At 47.4% G+C, this 23,012-nt stretch overlaps 1 protein-coding gene across 7 annotated transcripts in view; it reads right to left on the reverse strand.

Moving 5' to 3' along the window:
* CAMKK2 (calcium/calmodulin dependent protein kinase kinase 2) overlaps positions 1 to 23,012 on the reverse strand; it is a 74,843-nt gene that overhangs the window by 33,286 nt on the left and 18,545 nt on the right. For all 7 annotated transcript variants that reach the window (XM_043977373.1, XM_043977371.1, XM_043977370.1 and 4 more), the window contains exons 2-7: positions 16,728 to 17,254; positions 8,630 to 8,677; positions 7,350 to 7,403; positions 6,085 to 6,136; positions 4,296 to 4,429; positions 1,840 to 1,876 (exon numbers count right to left, since the gene is read on the reverse strand). In XM_043977373.1, the coding sequence (XP_043833308.1) occupies positions 1,840 to 1,876; positions 4,296 to 4,429; positions 6,085 to 6,136; positions 7,350 to 7,403; positions 8,630 to 8,677; positions 16,728 to 17,198 (796 nt within the window). In that variant the 5' untranslated portion in view covers positions 17,199 to 17,254. The remainder of the gene's footprint in view (positions 1 to 1,839; positions 1,877 to 4,295; positions 4,430 to 6,084; positions 6,137 to 7,349; positions 7,404 to 8,629; positions 8,678 to 16,727; positions 17,255 to 23,012) is intronic.

Raw genomic sequence — 23,012 nt, forward strand, 5'->3', positions numbered from 1 at the left:
AACCAACCATAATTAGAAAGAGGGGGGCAGCTAGGTGGTGCAGTGGATAGAGCACCGGCCCTGGAGTCAGGAGTACCTGAGTTCAAATCCAGCCTCAGACACTTAACACTTACTAGCTATGTGACCCTGGGCAAGTCACTTAACCCCCATTGCCTCACTAAAAAAAAAAAGAAAGAGGGACTTGTGACTGCAAAAGCATAATATGGTCCAGGATGTAGTCCCAGACCCAAAAGGAAAGATTCTTCTTGGTTCGGGGTTTGTTTTTTTTAATTATTATCTGGGATTTTCCTCTTGTCTATCAAGAAAATCAGCTAGGTTTTGGAGTCAGGAAGACCTGAGTTCAAATCCAGACTTAACCACTTACTAGTTTGTGTGACCATGGGCAAGTCATTTAACTTCTGCCTGCCTCAGTTTCATCTATAAAATGGGGATAATAATTCCACCTACTGTCCAGGGTTGTTGTGAAACTCAGATAAGATAATATTCATGAAGCACTTAGCATAGTGCCTGGAACGTGGTGGGCACTTAATAAATGTTTGTTTCCTTCCTTCTTATCTGAACTGCTAAGTGAGATTGTTACAGTAGTGACTGCTAAACCCTAACCTGCCTCCCCTTTGAACTGGAATCTCCTTAGGGACAAGAACCTTTCTAGAGAGAAGACAAGACAAAAGATAAGGAAGAGAAAGGAGAGAGGGACAAGAAACAGAGAGACAGAGAGCCAGTAATAGCTACATATATCTAGACAGACAGAGGCAGACAGATGGACAGACAGACAGCTATGGCTGTATAACCCTGGGCAAACCATTTATGTGCAGTCTGCCTCAGTTTCTTCATCTATAAAGTGGTGGGTAATCAAATGGTGGGTAAGGATCAAATGAGATAATATTTGTAAAGTGCTTTCCAAAGCTTTAAGCACTATATAAGTGTTAGCTATTATTATTATTATTATTATTATTTTAAAGATGAAGAAATTGAGGCCCAGAGAGGTGAACAGATTTTCCAAGATGGCACAGGTAGTGTCAGAGGCAAGATCTGAACCCAAGTCCTCCAACTCTATGGGAGGCCTAATGGAGAGAAAGCTAGCCTCAAAACCAGAAAGACCTGGGCCCAATTTCCACTTTTTTGTGTGTGTGTGTGTGAGGCAATTGGGGTTAAGTGACTTGCCCAGGGTCACACAGCTAGTAAGTATCAAGTGTCTGAGGCCGGATTTGAACTCAGGTCCTCCTGAATCCAGGGCCAGTGCTCTATCCACTGCACCATCTAGCTGCCCCCAATTCCCACTTTTGACACATGCAGGCTGTGTGATCCCTGATAAGTTATCTAACCCCTCAGTATCCTAGGCAATAACTCTCAAAGACTTTACATGGCAAGGAAGGGGCTAACCTGCATTGATGGAGGGAATTCCCTCACCTGGGAGCCCCTATACCAAATAAATCACAGGTCCAAGTTCTTTTCCCTGCCTATCCTCCGCCCTAGAGCCAGAACTCTTTCCACTGTACCACATTGCCCACCTAAAATCAGGAAGACCTAGATTCGAATCCTGCCCCAGACACACACTCTAGCCTCAGTACTATGAACAAGTCACTTAGTTAACTGCTCTGTGTTTCTGTTTGCTCATCTGTAAAATGGGGATAATAACAGCCCCTTCTCCAAACCAAGTTGTCATAAGGCTCAAATGAGATGATGGGTATAAAATGTCTAGACAGTTTTCAAGTGCTGTAGAAATATAAGCTATTATGGCAAGTGAAGGGGCCACCTCAGCAAACAGAGAAGGAAAGGTCCCTGGGGCTCTGGCTGGCGCAAGATCGGGGCAGTGGATGGGAAAGCTGGCTCTCTTACCCATGTACAGATGGTCCTCATTCGGGTCATCCAGGACCTGTCAAGAAAGACATAAAAGTGGGAGAGGTTAGGAGAGAAAAGAATGGAGAGGATGAGCAGGCAAAAGGTCAATATCCGGGGGGACAGCTAGGTGGCGGAGTGGATAAAGTACTGGCCTTAGACCTGAGTTCAAATCCAGCCTCAGACATTTGACATTTACTAGCTGTGTGACTCTGGGCAAGTCACTTAACCCCCCATTGCCCCGCCAAAAAAAAAAAGTCAATATCCTCCCCATCTGTGCTGATCGACAGGCCTGCTACACTCTCCATTCATTGCTCTCCAAACTGAAGACAAGGATGTAGGGAGAAGGCCCAAGGCTTGGGAACTAAAAACTCATTCCCGTGGTTCCGTATGGCCAGGTAGAGGGGCCACACTCAGACTTCTGGAACAGCCGCATAAAGCCTCACAAAATCTGTCTTTCCTCTCCCCACACACCTTCTCCACCTGTGTTTGTAAAGATTTTTCAAGGCTATGCAGTGGTATGGAGTAGAGAAAACCATGTGGAAACAGTACAACCTAGACTGAAATCCTTCCCCTGGGAGCAGCTAGTGGATAAAGCATGGATCCTGGATTCAGGAGGACCTGAGTTCAAATACAGCCTCAGACACTTGACACTTACTAGTTGTGTGACCCTGGGCAAGTCACTTAACCTTCACTGCCCTGCGGGGGTGGGGGGGGAGGAGAAAGAAGGAAGGAAGGAAGGAAGGAAGGAAGGAAGGAAGGAAGGAAGGAAGGAAGGAAGGAAGGAAGGAAGGAAGGAAGGAAGGAAGGAAGGAAGGAAGGAAGGAAGGAAGGAAGGAAGGAAGGAAGGAAGGAAGGAAAGTAGAAAGAAAAGAAATCCTTCCACTAACATATGCTGGCTATGTTCTCTCCAGACAAGTTCCTTAACCCCTCTGTACCCCAGGAACCTCCCTAGCATTTACCTTCTAAGCTTTATATGTAGGGAAGGGAGTTTCCAACACTAATGAAATCTGTAATTTCAGCTTCAAAAAGATAAGTAGGGCCCAGAGGGTCACCTGGCCCCACCTCCTGCACCCAAGCAGATTCTCAGGTAAATGGTGAGCAAGGCACTGCCCCAGGGAAAACAACATCTGATGCCTTTTCCACAGCATCATCAGATTTAGACTTGGAAACAACTCTAGAGGTCTTCCCATTTTAAATAATTGAAGCCTAGAGAAGTCAAGGGATTTGCCTAAGGTCACACAGCTAGAAAAATGCCTGAAGCAGGATTTGAACACAACTCTCCCTAAATCCAAGGCCAGTGTTCTATCCATTACATCATACTACCTCTCAATAAATGCATCAAGTTTCAGTTCCCAAGGCCAGAGAGTAACATTTCACGGGTTTCTCCATCTTGTTTACTGCCCAGATGGCGTAATGGATAGAGCACTAGCCCTGGAGCCAGGAGAACCCAAGTTCAAATTCAGCCTCAGACACTTGATACTACTGGCTGTGTGGCCCTGGCCAAGTCACTTAACCCCTATTTCCTCAAACATCTGGAGTCATCTCCAGTCATCCTGATGTACTTGCCACTGGACACAGATGGCTCTGGAAGAAAGAGTGAGGCTGGTGACCTTGCACAGCCCTCCCTCACTTAAATCCAATTCACTGCAAGTCACGACATCCGGCACCTCCTGATATCATGGCCCTCTTCGAGAATGAAGGACAAACAACAACTGTACCCGTTATTGTTGAGTCGTTTTGGTCTCATCTGACTCTTTGTGACCCTATTTGGGGTTTTCTTGGCAAAGATATTGCAATGATTTGCCATTTTCTTCTCCAGCTCATTTTACAGATGAGGAAATTGAGGCAAACAGGGTTAAGTGACTTACCCAGGGTCACACAGCTAGGGTCTGAGGCCAGATTTTAATTCAGGTAGTTAAGTCTTCCTGACTCCATTCATGATGCCACCTTGCTGCTCCACACTTATTATAATAGCAGGTAAATTCCCAACTGCATGACTAATTAATGGGCCTAATCAAAGTGTTTTATCCTCCCTCCTCCCACATTCTTTGTAGAGGTGGGAGACTATGGATACAAAATAGTGCAAATAATGTCTGACCATTTTTGATACATTAGTAGTTTTCTTAAACTGCTTTTTTGCCCTTTTTTGCATTCTTTGTTATAAGGAATGGCTCTCTGGCAAGAGGAAAATGTAAGTAATGCATAAATAAAGATAGAAACAAAAGTTTATATTTTTAAGGGAAGTGTTTTGTCTGTCCCCATTTTAGACCTGCCCTTGAACATATGGATAGCTTCCATACTTGGGTAAAAGCTCAGATTGCCTGCCACCCATGCAATAATCTCCAGGCCTCCCAAACCACCTCTCGTGTCTGTTCGGTCTCTACCATACAGGCTGCTTGATCTCAAAGCTGCTCTGCCCTCACCCTTCTCCTCCCACTTCCCTGGTGTCTCACCTCCACCAGCTTCACCACATTGGGATGGTCCAGCTTCTTGAGAATAGCAATCTCTTGGTAGACCTGTTCAATGGGGCCCTTGGGCTGGATGCAGCCTTCTGAGGCGGGCTTGGTGCCCCGGGGTGGGGGACGGCCTGATGGAGAAGAACAAGCACGCCACACTGTGAGCACCTTAGAGGGTTGGAGGAAGAGTTAGCCATCCTAGAAAAAATCTGGCAATGGGAACCTGTGATACTGGGCCGCTCCACTGCTCAAGCACCTTGGATAGCTCCCTGCTGCCTATCCAATGGAGATCAAGCTCATGATCTTGGGATTCTAGGTACAGCCTGGTTCTTATAAACGTTGTGAGCCTAATTTCACATTATTCCCATTTGTACGCTGTACATTCTAACCCTACTAGACTATTTACCACCTATGGTCTGTAGCCTCTCCCAGCTTTGTGCCTTTCTCGGGCTATTCTTTATTTATTATTATTATTATTATTATTATTAATGAGACGATTGGGGTTAAGTGACTTGCCCAGAGTCACACAGCTAGTAAGTGGGCTATTCTTTATTTATTATTATTATTATTAGTGAGACGATTGGGGTTAAGTGACTTGCCCAGAGTCACACAGCTAGTAAGTGGGCTATTCTTTCTTTCTTTATTTATTTATTTACTTACTTATTTATTTACTTATTTATTTACTTAATTATAATTATTATTATTATAATAATTATTATTATTATTATTATTATTATTATTATTATTATTATTAGTGAGATGATTGGTGTTAAGTGACTTGCCCAGAGTCACACAGCTAGTAAGTGGGCTATTATTTATTTATTTATTTATTTATTTATTATTATTATTAGTGAGACGATTGGTGTTAAGTGACTTGCCCAGAGTCACACAGCTAGTAAGTGGGCTATTCTTTATTTATTATTATTATTATTATTATTAGTGAGACGATTGGGGTTAAGTGACTTGCCCAGAGTCACACAGCTAGTGAGTGGGCTATTCTTTATACATGGAATACCACCATCCCCACTCCTCATCTTAGCTTGAGCTTCAGGGCCCAACATAAATGCCACTTCCTTCTGAAGCACTGGATGGCTCGGGGCTGGCTAGGCCCCTGGTCCAAATCTAAGAAAATAAAACTTAGTAGGGATAAATGGAAAGACTTGCAAAATCACCTAAAGGGGAACAAGAGGGGAGGACAGGGAGAGCAGTTAGATAGCCATTTGTTTGAAAAAACGCCTGGAGATTTTAGCAACCTGCAAGTTCAGTATGGCAGCCAAGAAAGCCAAGGTGATCTTGGGCCACATGAAGACCAACCATACTCTCTATTACTTAGCTATTTGCACATGGGGGAGAAGGATGGGAAGAGGAAACTTGGGTAGTTTTTCAATGTTCTTTTGCTTATGGATGGTAACGAGCAAGCGTAATCATTGCACCATACAAGAGACAAACAAGATGATGTATCTAGAACTTGGTCTATCCGGTATTGTTTTAACAGGTAGTAACAAAAGTGTCATTTGTCTTCCCTTCTGCACTTCTTCCAGTGATAGATGGGGAGGGGAGGGGGAGGACTGTGGAGGCCAAGAAGAGAAGGGGGAAGGTACAGGCCAAAGGGAGGGGGCACGGAGGGGAGCCTAGCTCGAAAGAACGTCTCCTTTCTAGTGGCTCCACTGCCCCCATCTCTAGCCTAGACTGCTGCTATCTTCTGCTGTGGAACACCCTGTCTATTTTCCCAACCCGTCCTCTTCTTGAACTGTTTAAACCCCCCATCCCAAGGCCACACACTCACGTGGGAAGCCCGCCTGCCGCACCAGCTTCTTTTTGGAAAGCACCTTCATGGCCTGGAAGAGAAAATTTCCAAGGTCCAAGTTACCAGTGATGGGTCACCCCAATAGGGGGGCTACATTCTGTATCCATCCCAGGACCCTCATGCTAAACCCCAGCCCTCCCCAAGCCCCCGTGGCCTCAAGTCACTGCTCTGAGCACAGAACAGCTCCTCCCTGCCTGGTGGGAAGCACCAGCAACCAGGACTTCCTCTCAAATAAAAGGGCCAAGGGAGAGGGTTTGGAGCAAGACAACTAGAAAACACATGTCCACTGAAAGAGTATGAGGTCCAGGGGAAAGGGCTAGGACTTGGGGGCTGGGAGCCTTGGGGGCTACAGTCCTGGCTCTTCCAATGATCCATTGTGTGATTTAGGTAAGCCCCTTCTTCTGACTGTGCCTCAGTTTCCCTGTTTGTAAAAATGCTACAAAAAATACTTTCTGAACTCATGGGGATGTTTGCATCATAGGATATCATTCTATGGCTCCTAGAATCATATGAGATCCCACATGTAAAGCATTTTTCAAGCCTTAAAATATCATGTAAATGCTAGCTGTTATCATTATCATCATTATTATATCATCACTCTCGAGCTAGAAGGGTTCTCAGGTCTTCTAGTGCTCCTAAAGCACTGGATGGCACTGTGTATGGTGTTAGACTTGAAGTCAGGAAGACCGGGGTTCCAATCCCGCCACAAGACCTTTACTAGTTTTTAACGTTGGGCAAGTCACTCTGCCTCAGTTGCTTCATTTGTAAAATGGGCACAATGACAGAATCTATCTCTCAGAGTTGTTGGGAGGATTTCATGAGACAATGTGTATAGAGTATTTTACAAACTTTAAAGTACTTTATAAATGCTAGCTATTAGTAGGAGTGCAAACCTTCCATTTTATAGCATCCCAGAGACATCAAATGATTTGCTCAAAGTCACACAGGTGGTAAGTAGCAAACCCAAGATTCTGTCTCCCTCGCTGTGGTTCAGTGGAAAAGAGTGTTGGGTCTGTCCTCACAGGACCCAGGCTCAAACCCAGCTCTGATATTGGCTGCTGACTTGGGGCAAGTTGCTTCATTACCACCCCTCACTCAGGGCCTCAGTTTCCTCATCTGTCAATGAGGGGGTTGGAGGGGCTTGTTCAAAGCAAAGAGCGAGGACACATGTGGTGGTTTTTGCCCTTGGAGATCACGTTCTTCCAAAACAGGCCCTCCCTAGGGACAGGGAGACAGGTACTCACATAGTAAGTATTGTCGTCTTCATTGTAAGCCAGCTTGACCACTCCATAGGAACCCTGGATGCAGAAGAACATGTCCATGAGACTCCATTCCCGAGTCCTCCCTCCCAACATCCCCTGGGCCTGGGTCAGGGGTCTTCCCCTAGACCTCCCCTGGCCAGCCTCGTCTAGGTGCAGCCTGCCGCAGTCCTGCCAGTAGACCTGACACAGCCACAGCTGCCCCCTCCCCAATTTATCCACCTCTCCAGCTCCCACCCACCCTCCAAGCTGCCTTCCTTGACCTCTCTGGCCCACCCCCAAGCACTCCCAGGTCCCAGGGTCCTAACCGGCAGGTCAACCCAGGATTGTTATTATTTCCTGTGTGCGTCTTTTCTCCATTTCCTTTCTCTCTGCATCTCTCCCAGCATAAAGCCAGAAACATACTTTGTACCACTCACTAAAGGTAATAAAAAAGAGTCCATCTGGCTCCCCAAAATAGGGAGCAGTCCTTCTTATGGGAACACCAGGAAGGTAGACAATATAGTAGAGAAATCAGGACTTGGGAGTCAGGAAGGCCTAGATTCAAATCCCACCTCAGATATTTACTAGCTGGGTTACCCTAAGCAAGTCACTTAACCTCTGTGCCTCAGTTTCTCCATGTGTAAAACAAAGAGGCTGGACTTTGACCTCTAAGGGTCTTTTCCAGCTCTAACTCTATGATCCTCTGGACTCCAGATCCTCTCTCCAATAGTGGGGCTGGGCTGACCTGAACCAACCATCTTCTCCTCCCCTTCCCCCTGGAGACCAGCATATTTTCCAGTATGAGGTGACGTTTTTTCCCCTTTGTCTCTGGCTAACTCTTGTGACCTTAAGCCAGTCCCTCTCCCTTCCTGGGCCTCAGTTTCCCCATATGCAAAACGGAGGGGTTCAGCTGGGTGATCTCAATGAAGGTGTCCAAGGACAGGCTGAACAACCACTCGTCTGGGTTATTGTAGCAGAGATTCCCACCCACGTCCAGATGGGGCTAGATGCCCCCTGAGACTCCTGCTGGCTCAAAGCCTCCATGCCCATAAGGGAACGATATCTTTACCACTGCTGTGGAGGAGTAAGATTTGGGGCCCGAAGAAGTAGTTTTTCTTCCAAGAAATAACTTCAATTTTCTTAAGAAAACCACCCAAAGCATCAGCACCAAACTGGACAGAACCCTCCCCTCCCCCCAGGCCTCCTCTGCCTTCCCCTATCTGAGAGGCACCAGCCCAGACCCCAATAGGTCCCACCCCACCCCCACCGCCATTTCTATTTACCTTCCCAATCTCATCTTTCAGCGTATACTGATTAAGCTGTACACAGTCCTGTGGTGGGGAGAGGAAGACAAAGGAAAAAAACATCAGAGGCATATCTGTCAAGAGCTGTAAGGGAAGGGGGACGAGAAAATAAGTACTTATTAACTGGGGAAAAATTAAAGTTTAAAAGAAAAACCCAAAAGGCATCTCTGGCTAGGCCCAGGCAGGTAGGGGGTGGGATCAGAGGCTTCCTGGACACCCAGGAAATGTCCGGACCCTGATCCCCTGAACAGGAAAGTCAGGCAAGCCCCAGAAAGCAGCTGATAGGCCATCAAAGGGAAAGAAAGTAGAAAAAATGGTGCTAATAATTAATAATGCTAATGTTAATGATAAAAGCTAGTATTAATATATTATAAAGATTTTCTAAAGCCCTTTACAAATAGGATCTCATCATGGTAGGCAATATTACTCCCATTTTACAGTTAGAGAAACCGAGGCAAATAGAGGTTAAGTTACTTGTCTGGGGTCACACAGGCAGGATTTGAACTCAGGTCTTCCTCACACTAATACCAGCAATCTCTATCCATTGGCAACTAGCTGATCTCAGGAGGTGGAATTGACCCAACAAAGTACTTCAGGCCCTAAGGGAACCACACCTCCAAGCTAGACCCCCCCCTCCATCCAATCTAATTGGGGAAGCCCTTGCCCAGCTTAGAGGACACACAGAGAGCAGCTTCCAGGTCATGAATGGCCAATCTGCTAAGCAAGTTTGGAAAGCTGGTCAGAACCTCCAGTTGCCCACCCATGACATATGTCATTTCCTGGCTGGGCGGTTCCCCCCTTTTCCCCCTGGAATGTCCCATGTCCCCTCAGGTCTAACCTCCTGCAAAGGGCCTTCTCCATTCCCCTGATTTCTTGGGATTCTCTGTTCGACCTCCTGCTATTTGCTCTGGAGGGTCACAGAATCCATGAAGAGCAGCAAGGGGCCATCAAGGCAGCCCCATCACTTCTCAGAGGATGAAACAGGGGTTAAAGGACATCCAAAGACACCCAGGTGGGATTCCAGCTCAGGTCATCTGATTCCAAACCCAGCACTGTGCTCCACTGGAACCCTGTCTCATCCTTGTCTCTGCCTCCTCGACACTTAGCATGGTGCTTAATGGCACACCCAGTAGCTGCTTAATAAATGTTTACTAAATTGAGGCCAGGTGGTGCAGTGGATAGAGCCCCGACCTGAAGTCAGGAAGACCCGAGTTCAAATCCAGCCTCAGAAACTTACTAGCTGGGTGAGTCACTTAACCTCTGCCTGCCTCAGTTTCCTCATCTGTTAAATCAGCTGAAGAAGAAAATGGCAAATGGTTCCAGGATCTTTGCCAAGAAAACCCCAAATGGGGTCACGAAGAGTTGGACATGACTGAAAATGACTGAATAACAAAACTGCATTCTAAAAACAAAAGATCTCATTGAAAAGAGAAGCAGCAGGGGCAGAAAGCTGGCCTCAGATCGTGCAAGGCTTAGTTTGAGCCCCATCTCTGAAATATGTGAGCTGTGGTACCCTATAAAAGTCAATTAACCTCAGGGCAGCTAGGTGGCGCAGTTGATAGAGCACTGGCCCTGGATTCAGGAGGACCTGAGTTCAAATCCAGCCTCAGACACTTGACACTTACTTGCTGTGTGACCCTGGGCAAGTCACTTAACCCCCATTGCCTCACCCAAAAAAAAAAAGTCAATTAACCTCTCAGTGTTCTAGGTCCCACCCCTCCTACTTAATAACCTATGGTTCCCTATTCCCCTCAGGATCCATTATAAAATCCTCTGTTTGGCATTTAAAACCCTTCACAACCTGGCCCCTTCCTATTAGATCCAGCTTAGAAGCAAAAAGACCTGGCTTCTTGCTGTTTGTTCTTTACACCGGATGGGACTTCCCCTCTCTGTTCCTTTGCCCAGGAAGTGCCTCATGCCTCAAAGGCCCTTCCACCCCATCTTCCCCTCTTGGCTTCCCTGGCTTTCTGCTCAGATTTCACCTTTGGCAAAAGGCCTTTCCCCATGGTCCACTTCCTTCTGACATGACCTCTGGTTATATCTTGTAAGTACATAGTTCTTTGAATGCTGTCTCCCCTATTAGACTGTGAGCTCCCTGAGGGCAGGGATAACTTATGTGCATCTGCCTTTCTTTGTATGCCTAGCACTTGGCACAGGTGCTGGTCATGTAGCAAGCACTTAACAAATGGTTGTGGACCGACTCCCTGGATGTATAAAATTTGCAAAGAAGATGCTAATCTGAATCCTGAATTGGGAGAGGGAGTTTCCTCCCCTGGGAGGTCCCCAAACCAATAAAATCACAAGTCTGCTTTCTATCCCCTAGCATTAAAATGAACATTTGAAAAAGCTGAGTTGAAAAGGGGTTCCTCCTCAAAGGGTCAGTTCCTCTTTGGCAGGGACATGGTCTTGATGTAGGAGGCAAAAAAGGGGTTAACAGAAAAACCTAAGACCCAAGCTCTAATTTAGATTTGATCTCTGAAAGGGATTCAGACCCCAGTTAATGGGTAACTTAAGACTTGAGTCTTCATTGATATAAGTCAAGGCCTAGGTTTTCATACCCACATTAATCAGCACCAGTAACAAGAACATAAAAAGGCAGGTCATAGAGACTTTAACAATAACAATGACAGGGGCAGCTAGGTGGCGCAGTGGATAAAGCACTGGCCTTGGATTCAGGAGGACCTGAGTTCAAATCCGGCCTCACACACTTGACACTTACTAGCTGTGTGACCCTGGGCAAGTCACTTAACCCCCATTGCCCCACAAAAAAAAAAAAAACAATAACAATGATAAACTGACAGGGTATAGAAATTCAACTGATAAATGAAAATATTTTGAAACTAGCCATGGGAATCAAAAAGTGATATGTGCAGAAAAGGCCAAATTTGTCCCCAGATTCACCTTATGACACATAAACCACAAAACACACCTCCACAGAAAAAGGCACTGGCCTCGGGGGTCATCTTAGGACCCCAGGAACTCCAAATTAGGATAAACCCTCCCTAGTCCCTCCCTAAAGTGGAGATTATTATAATGAGACTGATAATCAATTAATACATAATATAAATACAACTATCCTTTCTTTCCTTATTTGAAAGATACCTTTCCACTTTTCTGGTTCTCTCCCTGTGTTCACTCACAGTATTGCAATGAAACTTGGGAAACTGAGTCACTGAGTCTTGTAATTCTTTTTGGGACGACTCACGATCAATTTGACCCTAATTCCATCCCACATCATTTCCATCCCACATCAGTCTGACTTCCCTCAGTGGCTGCAGAGTCAGGTAGGATCCTGCTTGTACCTGAAATCTCAGCTTCCCCGACTTGGCCAAAGGTAAAAACTGAATGAAAGTATCACACACACACACACACACCAACCAACCAACCAAACACTTTGCTCCAAGAGGTAAAAGAAAGATGGGTCCTGGCCTGGGCCTGAGGAACCTTCATCCTCTTCAAAGAGAGGACTACCCACACTCCTTTGCTACCAGACACTTGGGGGTGAGGAGTGCCTGTGGGGCCTCCCCAGAATCCTCCTGGGTTTTTTCAGGTCTTGTGAGCCAGGACGGGTCCCCGTCCAGGGCTGCCTCCTCCCCTGGGTTTCCATCCACATGGCTCTCCACCCCAGGGGGAACTGCAGTCGCTTCCTCCCAACCCCATAATTAGGGAAGCTAGGGCTTCACACACAGCCTATCTACTTCCTTCTCTTCTGGTGGTGATCACTCCCTTCCGTGGGCAGATCTTAAAATGTTCAGTTTGTTATCGCAGCCTCCAACCGGCCTATCTTGTCTTTAACCTACTGGGAACCACCTCACAGATGCCATGGGCCCCAAGCATAAACAGTGCAGCAAGGTGGAACACTGGTCTTGAGTTACTAACTCTGTGACCCTGAATAAGTCTCTTAATCTGTCTGTCTCAGTTTCCTGATCTTTAAAAGAGGGATAATAACAACACCTACTTTCCAGGGTTTTTGTGTGGATGAAATGAGGGAACCATATGTTAAGAGCTTAATGAATTCCTCCTCCACTCCCCACCCTCCCAAACCTGACCTGAATTTCCTGGGTGTTTTTCCCTGGAAGGCTGACCCTGGGGGCATTCACTGAACTCTGAGACTCCATGGCTCAGCCCTGAAGATTCCTGCCAGGATCTTTCCTGGGACAGGTTATAGCCCACCAGAAGCAGGTTAAGCAATCCTGAGGCCCTTCCTTGGGGATAATCTTTTCCACGTGGAGAAAAATGAGACCCAGAACAGGGGAGGAACAGACTCCAAACTTACTATTATTGTTATTATTATCATTAGCTAGAAGGGTAATTGTTATTATTATGTATAACAACATAACTACTTTTGTAATTGTTATTAACCAAACAAGGGCTAGGATAAATTACAAGATAAAATGGCTAATTCTGATTATGTGAAATTGAAACACTTTTGCATGAACAAAATTAATGCAGCTACAATTAGTAGTAAGTGGGAGACTGAGGGAAACTATATCAAATACTTATTACAAGGGTCTGATAGATATACTAGGTATAGGGCCAACTAACAAATTATAAGAACAAATGCCAGGGGCAGATAGGTGGCACAGTGGATAAAAACACCAGCCCTAGATTCAGGAGGACCTGAGTTCAAATCCAACCTCAGACACTTGACACTTACTAGCTGTGTGACCCTGGGCAAGTCACTTAACCCTCATTGCCCTGCCAAAAAAAGAACAAAAGCCATTCCCAACAGATAAGTGGTCAAAGAATATGAAAAAACTGGGACAGCAAGAGGGCACCAAAGTACATAGAGTGCTGGGCCTGGAGTCAGGAAGACCTGAGTTCAAATACAGCCTCAGATACTTCCTAGCTGCATCACCCTAGGCAAGTCACTTAACCACTGCCTGCCTCAGTTTACTTATCTATAAAATGGAGATAATAGCCTCTACTCCTAGGGCTGTTGTGAGAATCAAATGAGGTAGTATTTGTAAAGCACTTAACCCAGCACCTGGCACATGACAAGCTCTAGGGAAATGTTAGTTATCATTCTCATTCTCCAGAATTCCAAACTATTGGTCTACTATGAGAAAGAATGTAGCACATCAGTAACCATAAAGGAAACAAATTGAAACAACCCCTGAAGTTTCACGTCCTACCCAAGAAAGATGACGAATGAGTGACGCTAATGAGTGATGTGGAACAAGGCCAGGCTGATGAAGCTCAGACAACAGAGCCAAAATCACTTCCATGCCTGATGAGGCACCTGAAGGGGGCATTAATTAGGACCAGAGATGTGAATCAGGGCCTCAGGCATCTTCTAAGGTGAGAAAAATGAGGCCCAGAGAAATTAAGTAAGTTGTCTAAAATCATAAGGGGATTAAGAGGCAGAGAGCCAGGATTTGAACCCAGGTCATTGGGTTCAGTGGATAGAGCTCCAGGACTGGAGGCAGGAAAACTTGAGTTCAAATCCAGCCTCACACACTTACTAGCTGTATGACCCTGGGCAAGTCACTCCACCCTGTTTGCCTCAGTTTCCTCATCTGTCAAATGAGCTGGAGAAGGAAATGGTAGGCCACTCTGGGATCTTTGCCAAGAAAACCCCAAATGGGGACACAGAGAATCAAACATCACTGAAAACAACTGAACAACAACAAAAATCAGGATTCTAGACTAGAAGAGACCTTTGCAGCCACGAAGTCCAACCTGCCCATTTTAGAGATATAGAATTTGCCCAAGGTCATACAGGTGTAGTAAGCCTCAGAAGTAGGATTTGAACCCAGGGCCTTGGACTCCAAAGCTGGTCTGCTTTCCATTATGCCCCATTGTGGGTGGCTTAACCCAGAGCTTTTAGTGAAAATAATGATGAACCCGGCAGTGGGGAGACCCCTGTTCTCATCCTGGCTCTCCCACCCACTCAGCATTTGTCCTTGGGGCCCATTCCTTCCCAGGCTCTGAGTCTCATTTGTGTCCATCTGGAAAAGATCATCCCCAAGGAAGGGCCCCAGGATTGCTTAACCTACTTCTGGGGAGCTGCAGCCTATCCCAGGAAAGATCCTGGCAGGAATCTGCAGAGCTGAGCCATGGAATCCCAGAGCTCAGTGAACGCCCTGGGGTCAGCCTTCTAGAAAACATCCCCACTAAGTTCAGGCTGGGGGGGGGGCAGTGGAGGAGGAATTCATTAAACTGGAGGTGCAATCATCCGACCTCTCCATGCAAAGGATTATAGGATTCCAGGGGGAAAATGGATAGATTTGGAGTCAGAAAATAGGGGCCTGAGGCCCTGATCTGATGCTTCCTGGCTGTGGGACTTTGAACAAGGTCTGACCTGACCTCTCTGGGCCTCAGTTTCTTCATCTGTAAAATGGACTAAATGATTTCTAGTTATTAGTTCCCCCTCCAGCACCTCAAATTCAATATGCTTCCAACGAAATATTTACCTTTCTCCTCAACCTTTCCCTGACTCCCGACTTCCCTTTCTGACCCGTGGCATCCCGCCCCACCACCCATCTAGACAGCCTAGATGTCACTCTCCCTGCTCCAATCCATCCTTCACAAATAGCCAATCATTCTTCCAAATGGATCTGACAGTGTCACTCCTGTGCTCAAAAATCTTCAGGGGCTCCTGCTTTCCTACCCAAGAAAGTTCAAACTCCTCTCTCCTCCGTAACCTAAGACCACCTGGCTCTCCCAGCCTCATCTTAGATAACTTCCTTCCATACATACGGCTAGAGCCACTGCTGTACTCTCAGAACCCTGCTGACGCTCAGGCTCTTCCCTATGCCTGGGATGCCCTCCCTTCCTCCTCACCTTTGCCAACTTTTTAAAGTCCACCTCAAATGCAGCCTCCTCCTAGGAAGCCCTCCTGGATTACCCTAGTAGGGAATACCTTTCTCCTTTAGATCTGATGTAACTCTAATAGGCAACACATGAACAGTGCATAAGTGAGCTAAAGCATACATCTGTCTTGGTGTTTTACCCAAGCCATTCCAATGAGCATGTATTATTAAGTACCTTCTGGTTACCAAGCTCAGCTAAAATACAAAACCAAACAAAAACCAATCCCTGCCTTCAAGGATCTTCCATTCTACTAGTCTGAGAACACACCCCAAGGGGCAGGGACCAAGTCTTAATCTAAGTTTTGTATCTCAGCCTCTAGCATATTGCTTTGCATACAGCAGGTGCTTAATCGATGGTTATTAGTCTACAATTCTTTGTGCTTAATCGATGGTTATTGGTCTACAATTCTTTTTTTTTGTTTTGTTTTTGTTTTTTTAGTGAGGCAATTGGGGTTAAGTGACTTGCCCAGGGTCACACAGCCAGTAAGTGTTAAGTGTCTGAGGCCGGATTTGAACTCAGGTACTCCTGAATCCAGGGCCGGTGCTTTACCACTGCGCCATCTAGTTGCCCCTAGTCTACAATTCTTTCAAGCCCTAATGTGATAATACAGAGAGATTATGGGAATGAAGCAAATTGATGGGGGTAAAGTGGAAAGAGCTCTGAAGCTGTAGAGGCCTGGGTTCGAATCCCCATCATGCCACTTACTACTTGTGTGACTGACCCTGGGCTAGCCCCTTTCTCTCTCTGCCTCAGTTTCCCCCTTTGTAAAACCAAGGGGGTGGATAATAATGAGCTCACAGCCATGTAGCATTTTACACATGTTATACTACATTTGGTGCTCACAACAACCCTGTGAAGTAGTTGCTTATTTTATCTCCATTTTACAGAAAAGGAAACTGAAACTAGGAGAGGTTAAGTGATTTCCCCAGTTAGTTAAACACAGTTAGATAAATGTTTGAGGCAAGATTTTATCTCAGAGGCAGGAATGAGGAAGAGCCGGGGTGGTATAACCCATAGGGGGTGCCGGTCAGGAGGACCTGATTTCAAATCTTACCACAACTCACCTGTGTGATTCTGAGACAAACCATTTCTCCTCTCTGCCTCAGTTTCATCACCCACAAAATGGGGAGAGGGGTCTACTCTAAGGTAGCTTCTAATGAGAATTCAATCCGTCTCACCTCTCAACCACCATTATAGAAATAGGACAAGGAGACACACCCCACACCCCCAGAGATAAGGGCCGCCCAGCCACGCCCCTTACCTGCATTCCGGTGATAGAGACGTGTCTGGACTCCACCGTGGGTCTGCGGGGGAGCCGCGGGGAGGACTGGGGTGAGCTGACGGGAGAGTAAGGAAGAGAGGGGTAGATAAAGCGGCCGTTCACACTCCCGCTCCCTCCGGGGGACGGGGTGGCCTGGGACCGCTCTTGCAGGGACAGCTTGCGGCCGGAGAGGTGGGGCCGGGCCTGGGGCCCGGGGTCGGCGGGCGCCTGGAGGATCTCCCCCTCCTCCCCGCCGTGCTCCATCTGCTCCTCCAGCTGGCCCTGGCCCTGGGCCCCAGGGGTACAGGCCGGCTCGCACTCGGTCACTACGATGAAGGACTCCATGCTGCCCAGGTGCAGGCTCAGCGATGAGAGCCCGTGAAGGGCCTCGCAGGGTTTGGGGTTCTCATCCCGAGCCACGGGCCTCTCCGAGGGGGTGGGGGCGGACTGGCTAGAGACGCATGATGACATGGTGCCCACGCCGGCTTCATCCGGTCTGCCGGGGCTCTCCCATCTGACAGTCTGACCTGGGGAGACAAGGGACTGTGAGCAGTGCCCGCCAGACCACAGCAGCGGCCCTTGCCGACCTCAGCGGGCAGGGGAGCTCTTACTGCAGGTGCAACCCCGCTCCAAGACACAGAAGTGCATCCTGTTCTTCCCCTATTACCGCGATCGCTTACCACCTGCGTGACCTCGGGCAGGTCACTTAACGTCTTTAGGCCTCAGTTTCCTTCTCTGCAAAATGAGGTGGTTGGACTTATGACTTTGAGGATTCCCTCTGGCTCAATTATTAAGCACCAACTGTGGGCATGACATCCTGTTGGGGACTGGGGGCCATAAGAGCAGACATTTGTATTGGGCTTTACAGTCTACAAAATGCTTTACACATATCATGTTCCCTTTGTGATCCATCCCACACAGAGCTACCAAAGGAAGGAAGGAGGGAGAGAGAAAGGAAGGAAGGAAGAAGGGAGAGAGGAAAGGAAGGAAGGAGGGAGGGAGGAAGAAAGGAAGGAAGGAAAGAAGGAGGGAAAAAGGGAGGGAGAGAGAGGAAGGGAAGGAGGGAGGAAGGAAGGAGGGAGGGAGGGAGAAAAGGAAGGAATGAAGGAAGGAGGCAGGGAGGAAGGAAGGAGGGAGAGAGAGAGGGAGGGGAGGGAGGAAAGGAAAGAGGGAGGGAGGGAGGGAGGAAAGGAAAGAGGGAGGGAGGGAGGGAGGAAGGAAAAAGGGAGGGAGAAAGGAAGGAAGAAGAAAGGGAGGGAGAAAGGAAGGAAGGAGGGAGGAAAGGGGAAGGGAAGTAGAAATGAGAAAGGAAGTAAGGGAAGGGGAGGGAAGGAAGGGAGGGAGGGAGAAAGGGAGGGGGTTCCTACCCTAAGTAAGAAGAGACTGAATGCCAACACCAACGCCAGTGCCAAGGTGTTCATTGACCACATAGCAGGCAGGACACCAGGAAGGATGCAGAAGTTGACCACTGAGAGCAGGCCTGAGAAGAGGCCTGAGGAAACTGCCCGAAGCCTTCCATCACTCTCCCTCCCCTGCCTGTGTCTGACAGGTCTGCAGCCTTTTTGAAAAAGACCTTGAGGCCTGAGGTATCGCTGTGGAAACCATCAATGGAGACTTTTTTCTCTCCTGCGGGGAAATTAGTATCGATTTGCACTCAAGCTCGAGGACATCTGGGGCTCTGCTGACTAGGGGAGGGAGAGTGGAGGGAGAGCCCTGTGCCTCTGAGAGGTCCAGGCAGCTGGATCCAGAGCAAAGGAACTGACCTGCCCCTCACCCTCACCCCACCCCCCACCCTGTCCTGCCTCTCCTAAGGCCTTCCATCTGCTCCACATATCAAGTCCACAATCCTTCCCATGTCTCCCCCATGAGAACAGACGTTCCTTGAGGGGGGGAAATTTATCTTGTTGGCTCGAATTTGTCATGTCTGCACTTGGCACAATGCCTGGCAAACAGTAAGTGCTTAATAAATGCCCACTGAGAGGTACAAGTTCATGGTGGGGAACCAGCTGGGTGGCACTCTGGTCTTAGAGTCAGGAAGACCTGAGTTCAAATCCGACCTTAGCCCCTTACTACCTGTGTTACCCTGGGCAATTTACTTAAAATTAGCAACTATCTCCGAGGGTTGCTGTGAGGACCAAATGAAATATAAAATGCTTTACAAATTGAGGCTTGAGTCATTGTTTTGTTGATTGTCTAGACTTAAGAAATTGATGGAGAAAATATTAATAGTGCAGATTCGATTGAAAAATGTTGGCGAGCCAGTTGTTAAACACTTCGTCAAGGCTGGGTCCACTTGTCAGGGAGGCAGATGGAAGGAATGAGTGAAAGGCTGTATAAGATCATTTTTAAGCCCTTTCCAGGGCTGAGAATGTCATAGGCTCAGAGATTTAGAGCTAGAAAGTACCTTAGTAGACGTCCAATTCAGCGCCTTTGTTTTACACATGAGGAAAAAAAGCCCAGAGAGATCAACTGATTTGTGCAAGGATTCAAACTCAGGTCCAGGTCTTCTGACCTCCCCCCCAGTCCCATGCCCTTTTCAATGTGCCATTCTTGGGACTACCCCAGTTTGAACAGAGCCCAGCTCATAGGGGAATGGAGCTTTAAAAAACCCTTATCAGGAATTCTTCCCAATGGGCTCAATGCCCTGGTGTCACAGAATAATCTTGGGGCCTTTTCCAGGAAACCAAATAGAGATTGTCCCTGGAGCCGCTGACCTTGAAACTACCTACCTCCTGCCTTAGCCAATTGCCTCGGCCAATTACGCAAGGGGGTCAATGCCTCCCAAGGGTGGTCAGGGAAGGGATTAGGAGAAAAATCCCTCCTCCCAAGCTTGCCACTCATCACAGACTTGTGTCAGGCAGCTGTCCAGCCCCTTTCAAAATAGCTCTGCTCTTCCCTCAGAAGAGCCATGCCCAAGAACCTCTCTTCTTCCTGGCAATGCCTTCCACAAAGGTCTTGGGACCCGGAGATGCCCTGGGGAATAGTCAAAGAGGCTACGTTCCCTGGATGGGATGCATAATCACTGCACTGTAAGAAATAGCAAAAATGGGGCAGCTAGGTGGCGCAGTGGATAGAGCACCAGCCCTGGATTCAGGAGGACCTGAGTTCAAATCCGACCTCAGACACTTGACACTTACTAGCTGTGTGACCTTGGGCAAGTCACTTAACCCCAATTGCCTCACCAAAAAAAGAGAAATAGCAAAAATGAGGAATTTTAAGAAATATGGGAAGACGCACAGGAACTGGTATGGGGTTTGGCACACAGTAAGCACTTCATAAATGTTGATTGATTGATTGCAGAGGGAAGGATACAGAATCAGAACATTTATGCGTAGCAGCAGTGTGGTCCAATGGATAGAGCACTGGTCTTGGCATCAGGAAAACCTGGGTTCAAATTCTGCCTCAGGCATATACTCAACTGTGTGACCTTAGACAAGTTACCTGACCTTTCTGTTTCCTCATATCTAAAATGGGGAGGGGGAAGATTAGATGACCTCCAAGGTATCTTCCAGTCTAAGATGCTATTTAGAAATGACCATGGGAACACCTAGGTGGCCAGGGGATATGAGCACTGGTCCTGGAATCAGGAAGAACTGAATTCAAATTCGACCTTAAACAGTTACTAGCTGTGTGACCCTGGGCAAGTCACTTAATCCCGACTGACTCAGAGACAGAGAGAGAGAGAGAGAGAAGGAAAGAAAGAAAAAGGAAGGGAAAAAATGATGTGGAAAAGCATTAATAAAACTTTAGGGATTTGTTTGTTTTTAAGAATGGGCTGCCTTGAGAGATAAGGGTTCTACCCCATCTTCTCTGATCCCCCAGCAGAGACTGGATGACCACTTATTGGGGATATTTATATGGGGGATTCTTTTTGCAGGTAGGGGGCTTGGCTAGATGGCCACCAAGGCCACTTCTAATTCTGAGAATGTGATTAGATAAAGTGCTGTGGTTCTCAGAGGCCCCCTGTGGCCTCCCAGTCCAATGCTCAGTTTGCTACAATTCATCTTCTTCCCAAAACATCAGTCCAAGGCAAACAACCATCCCCCAAGGGCTGAGGGCCACTCCTCACAAGATGAGGTCATCTTGCCCTTGAGCCTCAGGGAAGAACATGGCATCCCAAAGAGGCCTTGGGATCCTTACAACAAAGACCCTGGCAGAAAATTCCAACTAAGGCAGTCCTCAGCGGGGAGGCTGTTTCCACCAAGAAGCTGGGGAGGCTGCCCAAGTGCTATCTCTAAGGCACAGGTCTGACCACGTCACTCCCTGATGGAGAGAGCCCAAGACCTTGAACCCAAAAGCCTTGTGAATAGCAGCGCCACCCTCCCCCCTCAAACTATGGGGCTGCTTCCAGCCCAGCCCCCCACAGCCATCATCTAGGGAAGCAATTCCTACAGAGAAGGGGATCGCCATCCCGACAACCTACACACACAGATCAGGCAAGCCAGCCTAGCTCAGGTAGCCAGGCAGCTGGGGGTGTAGCCAGGAGGTAGCACATGCCACATAGGTCAGGCCACCACTGTGACCACCACCTTCCCTTAGACCCTAATGGGGACAGCCAAAGACTGAGCCCAAGAGCCTTGGGGATGGAGATGTGTCCAGCCCAGTGCCCTCACGTGTCATCCTGGGGAATGGCTCCCATGGGGGACACAGCCCGAACACTGCTCCTTTAAGTGCTACAACCACAGCGACCTAAGACCCAGGAAAGAAGGCTCTCATTGCCAAAGTCCTTGGCACTCTCCAACACAGCATCAGGAAATATACAATTCTGTCGGTGAAAATGGCATTAGGGAAGAGGTACCAGCAACTGCTTTGTCCCTCCCTGCACCCAGAGGACCATGAAGCCATCGGACCTGCAGCTGAAATCTCCCATAGGTGTCTTCTCCCCGTTAAGAGTGTGAGCTCCAGGGGCAGCTAGGTGGCACAGTGAATAGAGCACTGGCCCTGGAGTCAGGAGTACCTGAGTTCAAATCCAGCCTCAGACACTTGATACTTACTAGCTGTGTGACCCTGGGCAAGTCACTTAACCCCAATTGCCTCACTAAAAAAAAAAAAAAGAAATAAAAGAACAGTTTGGGGGCAGCTAGTTGGCGCAGTGGATAGAGCACTGACCCTGGAGTCAGGAGAACCTGAGTTCAAATCCGGCCTCAGAAACTTAACACTTACTAGCTGTATGACCCTGGGCAAGTCACTTAACCCCAATTGCCTCACTAAAAAAAAAAAAATTTTAATTTAAAAAAAAAAAAGAGTGTGAGCTCCCTGAGGGTGTGGGGTCAAGTTCAGACCATGATATATATTCGCTGTGTGGCCCTGGGCAGGTTTCCAAGTCAAAGAACTTGGCCGAGAAGGTGCTGATCTTCATTGGGAGGAGTTTCCTCACTGGGGAGACCCCTGTGTTTCACTGAAATCCCAAAGCCAGTCCCTTCCCCATCCCCCCTACAAGCCATTCCCCATGGCTGACCATCCATCTCCTACCTTGGGATCTTTGCACAGGCCATACCCCATGCCTAGAGTGCTCTCACTTCCATTACCTTTTAAGTATCAGCTCCCGGAGGCCACCTATTCTGATATCCCGTGGCTACTCTACCCCCTTGAAATTACTTTGTAGGAACTCTCTCTGTTTTGTATTCAAGGCAGTAGGGAAAGAGTCAGTTTTGTATTTGAGGCAGGATGGAAGTGACTTGCCTATGGAAGTAAACTTCCAGTCAGGAAGGCTGTGTGACCCATGGCAAGTCACTTAACTTTTCTGTGTTCCACGTAACTGTCTGAGACTATACATTACAAAATAGGTGGTAGCAAGAATTTCCTCCTTCTACCAGTCTCCACTGGTGTTATTGTTAGTTCTCTATACCAACCATATCTCAGGGATGTGTGTCTGTCTCAATATTTGTGTGTGTGTGTGTGTGTGTGTGTGTGTGTGTGTGTGTGTATCTTGTGTAACGATTGGAATAACGCCACCTGCTGAAGACTTACTGTAGAAGAGTTCCGCCCATGAAGCGAAGGTCTTTGAGGGCAAGACCAGGAGTCTTTTCTTTGGCGTGAGGAAGTGACGCGGGCTAGTGAGAGGAGGAAGGAAGAGACTGGCGCTCGGTCTCACGCTCTTTCCTTGGGACTCTGGTGGAGAGTGGAGCTAGAAATGTGCTCTCCCTTTAATAGATAGGAATCTAGGCCTTTCTCTCTCTCTTTACCAAATTCTTATTCTCCTTAATAAATGCTTAAAAGTCTAACTCTTGCTAAAGCTTATAATTTATTGGCGACCACTCATTAGATATTTTAGACAGACTAGCT

The sequence above is a fragment of the Dromiciops gliroides genome, chromosome 1, assembly GCF_019393635.1.
Source record: "Dromiciops gliroides isolate mDroGli1 chromosome 1, mDroGli1.pri, whole genome shotgun sequence".
NCBI lineage: Eukaryota > Metazoa > Chordata > Mammalia > Microbiotheria > Microbiotheriidae > Dromiciops > Dromiciops gliroides.